The 9,433-nt window shown below is 34.0% G+C and overlaps 1 protein-coding gene across 1 annotated transcript; it reads left to right on the top strand.

The window, feature by feature from the left end:
- Positions 1–5,174: 5,174 nt before the first annotated feature.
- On the top strand, positions 5,175–6,983 carry HELRODRAFT_70542 (hypothetical protein; the record flags this gene model as incomplete). Its single annotated transcript, XM_009031899.1, has 2 exons — positions 5,175–5,541; positions 6,778–6,983. Coding segments are annotated over 2 exons (573 nt in total), but the record flags the coding sequence as incomplete, so codon positions are not given.
- Positions 6,984–9,433: the final 2,450 nt, after the last annotated feature.

Raw genomic sequence — 9,433 nt, 5'->3', positions numbered from 1 at the left:
CGATTTTCAGCTGCAGCAACTCGCGTTGAAAGAGCCAGAGATTAGGCACTGTATAAATTTCGGCGCTTCTTGACATCGCTGCTAGATTCTTTCTGAGAACATAACTGCTATTAACTGTGGAAAAAGTAAGTTGTCAACTTTTGCAAAACTTTTCAACGTGCTAATATATAATGTTTCATAAAGCAGCCGAACAATCTTAATACATTTGATATATATATATATATATATATATATATATATATATATATATATATATGTTAACATAAAATTACATCTAAATTTGTACGTACATGCAATGAATCCTGAATATTTTTAATATAACGAATTTTATACAAATATTCAATTATTCGATATTGCTAAAGTCTAACTTTCGAGACTTCCCGACGAAGGTTTGCACCACTCCTGATCTTCTCAGCCACACTCGTACCTATTTGGCGCGCATCACACATTCATTATACTCATGCTAACGTTTGTGTGCTTGATTTTGTTTAACGACGTTCACAAATTGTTCATACTCGGCTAACAGGCAAACAACTTACGAACGCACACTCGGCGAATGAACAGTTCATAAGCGCTTACACTTACTGCATCCCTTTGCAACAGAAACGAAACGAAACGAAACGAACGAGGTTACAATCACATACGTACGTGGTGGGTGCACTAAGTAGTACATGACGGCATAACTCCTCCTAGCGTATTAGAAATGTTTTTTACTTGGATGAGTTGTACACACCAACTGCTTACATGCAATGTACAAATGTTTGTATGTGTTTCCAGTTCCTACTGGTCAATCAGTGGATGGTGTTCCCTTGCCTCTCTGTCAGGCTCTCTGTTTACGTACAGATGTATGTGTATGTGTGCGTGCAATTTGTAAATAATGAGATGTAAGCATATGTACATTTTGGTGTTGATCTGTATTTATCGTTTTAAAATAGCATATACATTAATCTAACTAACCTGACTCTATATCTCTTTCTGGTGAACTTTGTAACAAATTTAAAGTTTGTTTGTAACTTAATAAATTTTCATTTTGTTTTGTTTGTGCGTGTCTAGTGATGCGTCTGCAAGTTTTGCAGTCGTTCTACGAATCTGCCCGTGTTTCTGCGTTTGTAAGTACGTACATTGTTTGCGCTAGAGCTAGTGTTTGCGCTATATATGCCTTGTGTATGTTTGAGATGTGCTCATAAGAGCTCATAAGAGTTTGGTATCTGTCGATATGTTATATGATATGTCGCGCCTTATTTTAATTTTTTCGTTTGAAAACTGGATTTATGTTTGAGCAATCGATTGTTCATTCATTTTGCATATTTGTTTATCCAAGTGCGTATGTTAAATATTTGTCCACATCTCTCTTTCTCTCTCTCTCTCTCCTTATTTACACACAGTTGTTTTTGCAACAGCAAATACTTGCAGACACGTAGAAATCACAATTCAACTAATTATTTTTATAGCCTTCTGAACGAAATGTAAATAACAGATAACTGAATCAGTGCTTCGTAAAATTATATCGAAGCTATATAAGTTCAGTTATTCCTGTATTTGTATATACAATATATATATATATATATTCATGTGTACGTATATAACAATATTTGTATATTGTGGCGGGGCGGAAAAACCTCAGAAGCACTAGTTTCGCCGTGGATTAGTGAACAGACAATTTTTCAAACGCTTCTTGAAAACCTGCCGGGTTATGTTGACAGTACGGGTAGATCATTCCAAATTTGGGCTGACGATACTGAGAATCTTTTTTTACCTAAGCGCTAAGAATTGAATTTTGGAGGCACAAGATCTCCATTATTGGAGGATCTCAGTCTACTTCGATTCGCAGCTTCACATACTAGTTGGAGTTTTTCTATCAAATAACTTGGAGCATAGCCAGCCAGTGGATCACTGACAAGAAGAGCTAATTTTAACAATATATACAATCTATATTATATATATATATATATATACTTATATAGCTATATATATATACATATGCACATGTATGCATTTGTATGGATGTATTTATACGCAGAGGACGTTTTTGCTTGTGTGCTTGTGAATTGTTGTAACTAGAAAAAGTACAGGTGTGCACAGGTAGTAGTAGCATATATCAGGATGTTTTATTAATTTACGACGCGTTCGTACGAATCTCATTTGCATGAATTAAATTGGATTAACGTGTTGCAAGCTTCTCGAGTGCCACTGTGCGTTATAACTTTTAATGTATAGTTCATCAAGTTTTGTTTACGTTTTTAAACATAGAATTGTGTGTGTACATCTGCACATGTATTAGTATATGTGTGTATGTTATTATAATACAACAACGTTGAGTGTATGGAGTTGCGAGGAGAAATCGTGAAAATGTTGGCGTGGTGTTGCAGGAAAGAGTTTGATCGACAGAGTAGGGAAGGTAACAAAGAAGGAGGAGTAGGTTCTAGGTTGGATGGAGACAAAGGTCACAAGTTGCTGGTTTGCATTTAAACAGATATTCCGACGTCTGCAGTTGAATGTGGCGCCAAATAACTTACCATTAAGGTGCTTTAAAGTAAATTAAAAAATATTTTGAGGAAGAGTTTAATTTAGCAGAAAAAGTTTTATCTGACTTTATAAGATTTCCGCGAGTGAATTCAATAAATTGAACGATGAATGATAAAATTTTGTAAACGAACTTATTGTTGTTATAATGATGGTGATGGTGACGACAATGATGATGGCTAGTCATTTGGATGATTGTTATAACAAAAAGACGAGGACGTCAACATGTTTAGGATGAAAAAGTTTCCGTATTTGATAAGAGATGCTTTCTACCTACCTACCTTTATTAGTAAAAAATTGGTCTTATATTTGTATCACATTTTGTTGTTTTGTTGGGTTAGGCATATTTTTACAGGTGTTCTTCTCAAATTATCACAAGTTAGCTTATTCTCAACTCTACTGTGCGTATCATTCAGCAGATATTTATGTTTGTGTTTGTACATTATTTAACCAAATAAAACACGCCGCAGTTTATTTTAAACGAGCAGTTCATGTTAATGTGTATTATACTGCTTATTATTTAAAACTGTACATACGCTCACTTATCGACCTGATGTGTTTCGCTTGTGTAGAATTGAATGCCTTGTTGAATGAGTTTATGATCAATGCTTTGCTGCGCAGTACACAATTTCATGTTTTATTAACATGTAGAAAGAATAACCAGCCTAACGTCTGTGTGTGGTGTTGTGTACGTGTTGTTTGTGCTTTGCATATGTAAGTCATTGCTGTGAATTATAACTCACTGAGACACATTAAAATTGTTAGTTTAACTATTAAATTAAATTATTAAAAGGTATCAATTTATAAAAAAAATTATTAAAAGTTATCAATTTATAAAAATATCTGCTACTTCAACAAAACAATCGCTACTGTGGCCATTAAACTTGCAACGGTTATTTCAGTTTAGATTTATAATGCTGTTTCGCATATATCAAATCAGGTGTATTCTTTGTTCAGTGACGGGACTAGGGAGCCCCCCCTCGTGCTAAACCCCCCCGTTGTGACAAGTTTTTTTTGGATTAAAAGTACCGTTTTTACAAAAAATTGACGTGATAACGAAAAAAAACCTCTTTTGAGGGCATGTTGGCCTCCGTCAAAGTTATCTACATTCGCCACTTCCTGTGTTGATCTTATTTTATAATATTCACTGATTATCGTCACATACTTCCAAATATTCTACAAATTTTTTTTCTAAGCTCATCTATTCAAACAATCAGTCATTTGTTTAGCGAATGTCGTCATTAAACCAGCTCATAGCTCAACCACATCAGAGACACTGCACTCCTATTATCTGACACCCTGCCAACTGAATATGTAGCACGTACCATACCATCATGGTCTCTTTACACAACCATCTGCAGCCTTTTTTTTAATGTTTTCTTCTGATTTATGTTAACTAGGCATCAATTTGTCAAATAAACAAATGCACTGTTTTCCTTGCGTGTTGACGACAAAATGACGTCAGTAAATGTAATTAATTGTTGTAATGCAGAAGGATGTTGATATTATATTTAGTAAAAAAAAAAGATGAATAGTAATTATGCACCGTGGTGTTTTATCATAAAATTTTCAAAAGTTTTCTGTTTGCTACCATTGTTATTTTTGTTTTCAATTTGAACATAACATTTTTTATTTGGTAATATGTTAAAATAGTTATGTTAAATATTAATTTTTAGCTGAATATAAATAAACTAAATTTCATTAACATTTTTAGCCTCAGTCAAACATAAACAAAATGTGACGCAAGATTCCAAGATTTTTAAACAAATCAAACAGTAGAATAACAGTTCTGATAAGCTGTGAAATATTATTTTAAGAAGAGAAGTTTGTTAAAACTCACAATGAAAGACGACAATAAAGATGGCAGTAGTAACGAAAACAATGGAAATAATGGTAAAGTGAAAAACAGTGAAAAACACGAAACATACACGCACATTAAGAAACGCAAGTTTAGTATATCTTCACCAAAATTGGAGCTGTCGAATGATGATGCGACATCCTCACCGCCATCCGCAACAACAACCAACCACGTTACAACATCAGGGAAAACTTCTACCCAACAGCAACAAATTAATGTCGATGAATCCTACCAATTAAAATGCAACAAACAAGAGTTAGAAACTTTCGATCCAATAAAAGTTGAAGGTAATCAAAGACAGCAACAACATCGCGTGCCGCAGTTTCAACAGCAGCAGCAGCAGCAACTTCATCAGCAGCAGCAACAGTACAGACAACATGATGATACTGCTTCAAACTTGTCGTCGTCATCTTCATCTCCCACCGGTTCCGTATCTTCTCCAGAAAGTCACCCCAATACGTTGAACCAACTAGCAAATTTAAATTCACACCCCTACTTCAGCCCACCATACAATTTTGTCAACAGATCAAACAGTGCTAATCAAAATGCTCTTCACAATAACAACAACATCAATAGCAATGCAAATAACGCATTATATGGCGTGAACAATGCCAACAACAACAACAGTAACAACGAAAAATCCATACCGGGATCACCACAGAGACGACATTCGGAAAATTTTTTACAATTCCATCAGGGTCCGCAGCCCATCACTCCTCCCCCGCCAGCCCCACAAATATCAGCAGCTGAGTTGTCCCTCTTGACGGAGGTGTCGGCCACGAAAAATGGGACCTTCCAATGTACTCTCTGTCAGAAACAGTTCGGCTACAAAAACGGTTTAATACGACACGTCAGACTTACACACGTTGGGGAAAAACCTTACCAATGCAACATTTGCAACAGGAGATTTGGGTACAAACACATTCTTATGGAACATCAAAATCTTCATTTTGGAAATAGACCCTATGCTTGTGTTCAATGCGACAAACGCTTTGCTGCGCGATCAAATTTGATTCAGCACAGGACAGTCCACAAACGACCATACAATTGTTCGCTATGCAACAAGAGATTTGACAGAGAAGATCAACTGAAGAAACACTTGTTCGCTCATCCACAAATGTCCGTAATTGCTTGTTCCTCGTGTGAATACACCGCCTCTAGTCACGCAGATTACAACAGACACTTAATTGATGTACACAGGTCAAACATGAAAGATTCTCCAGTGTCACATTACAATGACAACAATGACGACGATGATGAAGATGATGAGCGAGATAATGGTACTGACACAATTGCTGCAATTCAAAAAATTGGTGGGCAATTTAATGAAACCAACTTTGACGGCTCCTCTAAAAATAATCATAACAACATGAGCCATTGTCCAGAAAAAGATAAGAATTATAAGAAAGAGACAAGTTACAGAGGAATTCCTTTAGAAATGAACAACGAAGCATTTACTCGTAATGAAAATGAACAAGCCAACCAAGAATTTGATTTTCAAAACGTTACCGTTAAAAAAGAAATTCCGGAAAACTCTGAAAATCTAGGTGGTCAACAAATGACCTCCTCTGTATATCCACAAAAATCTTTTGAAGAACACATGACACCATATGGCGGTCAGCAGACAATCAGACTAAACAACGAATGGGTCGATGCAAAACATAACGGTCAAAAAAATGTACCAGCTAACAAACAAATATCGGAGAACAAAGAATTGTTCAGTATGTGGACTGGTGCTAATTCCCAACAAACTAACCAACAGCGTCAACAGCAACAACAGCAAGTGCAGTTGACGATTGCATCGTCAGCAAACCATTGTCAACTACCATACATTGATGAGAAGCCAAATCAACACATGAGCATGCAGGCCGCACTTCCTGGAATCCATGAAGTGTTTTCCAAAAAGAGCCAGTTAGGTTCTCTTCCTTCATTTTCCAACTTCATACCGACGTCAAATAGCAGAGCACAACAACCTATGACTCAACATCAGGATTCCTCGCAACAACAACAACAAACATTCATCAACCAGGAACTTCTTTTGTCAACTCACCAACAACTAATTCAACAACAACAACAACAATTGCACATAGAAACATATTCCAACAATCAAAACCTACAAACTAGACAACCGCATCAACAACAATCAACATCACAGCAACAGCAACAAAACCACTTGCTTAATTTTCAACCGACGTCTAATCAACTGGATTTTCAGATTTCCCCCTCAATTTCATCGTCAAACAACATGCTGAGCAACCTTCTACCTACTAATTCAACATCTTCGAGTCATCATCAAAGACCAACCGCCCAACTGCCACCAATCACCAATTCAACCAGACACACAAAAGACCAAGCTATCCAGCATTCGGTCAATTTGAATGGCTTTCCTTCCTTAGATGACGTCTTGTCATATTACGTGGGTCAAGGTCGCTTGTTTAAATGCCAACACTGCAACATTTTATTTTTTGAACGGGGGATGTATTTTTTGCATTCTTCTCTTCATTCATCACCTAATCCATGGCAATGCAGTATTTGTCATAAGGTATGCTCAGATAAAAATGAGTTCACTCTTCATTTTGTCAACCAACAACACAATTCATAGTGTACAACTATTGATACATTGTGTACAACAACACAATTCATAGTGCACTCATCAACATAATTCGTAGTGCACAACGAAACAATTTTCAGCGCATGACTAAATATAATTTTGCGTTCAATTTTATCAATCGTCATTTGGTCGTTGGAGGGTCAGCAGGTTAGGTAGGTCGGGGTCAACAGGTTAAGTAGGTCAGGATCACGCAGGTTGATGTAAATTGAAGCATCATTTCATATGCACGAATTCAAACTCGTTTACGAACAAATTGTTTGAAATTCTGATAAGCCAGATGTTGATATTTTTTGTTTATACTTTCTTTTGTTTTTAATTATTTATACTGCTTTGATTAATGAAAATGTAAATTTTATATAATTTGTAAAGTCATAAATTCAACAATTTATTTTCATTTAACTAGAAAGTTGTTAAAAATTATAAAGTCGTGTTAGCTGAAATCATTTTATTGCGATTTTTATTAAATCAAGTATTTGAAAGTTGTTAAAACTTTGATTCTATTTTCCAAACATCTTCTTTGGTGACGCTAGTCTTGTTAATCGATTTCTGCACTCTTATTTTTGCTATGGTCATAGATTGCATTGCGTACCTACAACACAAACATCATATTAAACTATGCACATCTTTATTCGTGTTTACTTTTTCAAATTTTACGTTTTGGGTATTGGGTTCAAGACTTGTTTACAATGGATTTTAATCCTATTTTGATACGAACTTGATTAGAGATATTTGCAGACGAGTTTAAGGTGCTTACAAATGACAAATTTTTGTAAGATTTTTAAATTTTTAATAATGCTTTCGGTATTGTAACAGTGGTTCAACGATATAAATATTTTTTCGCTTTTATAACGTTTATTATTTTTTTATTTCAAAAATTTCATTAAATTTTCCCTTACCGTTCTTTATGATATTATGATGGTCATCGTCATAAAAATCCAGTTGGAAGAAAGATTTTTATCTCTATAATATGATCAAACGTTTTTTCCTTCTTGTTTAATTGAGCACTTTTGTTTTTTATTTCCGGTGAAATTGAAACTTTTGTGGAAACAAATAATTTGTACTTTAACGTTGATTATTCATCGATAAATTGACAGATTTTATTATATCAAATTATTCTGATTGTTTGTCAATTATAAATTTCCAATAAAAGTTATTTCAAATCTCAGCTCACAAAATCCACCCCCGTACAAGTTCTTGCAAATGAAATCAACGGAAGCCGTGTAAAAAATATTGTCTCACAACTACAGTCATCTCTGTGAAGATGATCTAGTAGTTCTTGCAATGAGGAAAAACTTCAAACAAGAGCTTATCGAGTTTGAACAGAATTCGAAATCAAAAGTCGATTAATTAAAAATTCAAATGTTATCCTACTGACCCAATAAAAGGGTTAAGGTAGTGTAACATACAATAAGTAATTTATTGTATGTTATATTAATTTAAGTAACTTATAATATTTTAAATTCAGTTTAAAGTTCGCCGTCAAGATGATTGTAAGAAATGATCAAATCAGAAAAGGGATTAATCGGTGTTTAACAGTATGCTCGAAGGAAATGGTTTAACCAACTGAAGTTTTTTAATTTAAAAACCCCGAAGTGATCAACATTATGATGCAAATTTCGATATCGATTCTCCAACTTTAATTTTTTTTAAATAGTACTATGAATTTGAAAAATTATTTTTTTATTATTTTTAAAAATACTATAAATTCGATAAATCAGGGTAGTAAATGAAATTGATAGGTAATATAATTTTAGATAACATTTTTAAATAAACTGTAAAATTAAAATCAAATCTATTACAATAAAAATTGAATCAGCTAAACGATTAAAACTTCAAATTCTGCATTGAAGTGACCTAGATCAAATGCAAAGCAATACCAGGAAAGTCAAATCTATTATTCACGTTAATCTATGTATTATGCAAATATAAGTTATATGCATTCGTGTGCATGTTGATACTGCCAGGTTACGGGTTGGTTAGTAGCAAAGTGTGATTCAATGATTATATAATAAATAAATAAGTTGTCGATTTCAATATGTCTCTATTCGGAGACATATTAACCACGAATATGTATATATATATATATATACATATATATATATATATATATATCAATTATATATTATATATACATGATATTAACTTATTCTGTTGAATCACGCTTACCCGCTTGAACATTTCAGAAAACTACGAAACTAAACTTTTACTTCCTAATCGGATTATCCAAAAATCCTCTTGAAAAATTTTGTTTACAAATAAATAACAAATAACGAAGAATGGTGTGATCAAAACGAAATTATGAAACACTTTCAAAGTTGCAAATCAACTTCAGAATCCATTGATGTTCATGTTTTGTATGCGTGCATGGTATTTATTTAGCTGCCCTATGGTATTCTTCACGTTACTTCACTGAAGGTATGAGCCGTATTTATAGATTGATG

The sequence above is a fragment of the Helobdella robusta genome (genome assembly GCF_000326865.2).
Source record: "Helobdella robusta unplaced genomic scaffold HELROscaffold_8, whole genome shotgun sequence".
NCBI classification, from domain to species: domain Eukaryota; kingdom Metazoa; phylum Annelida; class Clitellata; order Rhynchobdellida; family Glossiphoniidae; genus Helobdella; species Helobdella robusta.
This window is presented reverse-complemented; position numbering and strand designations above follow the sequence as displayed.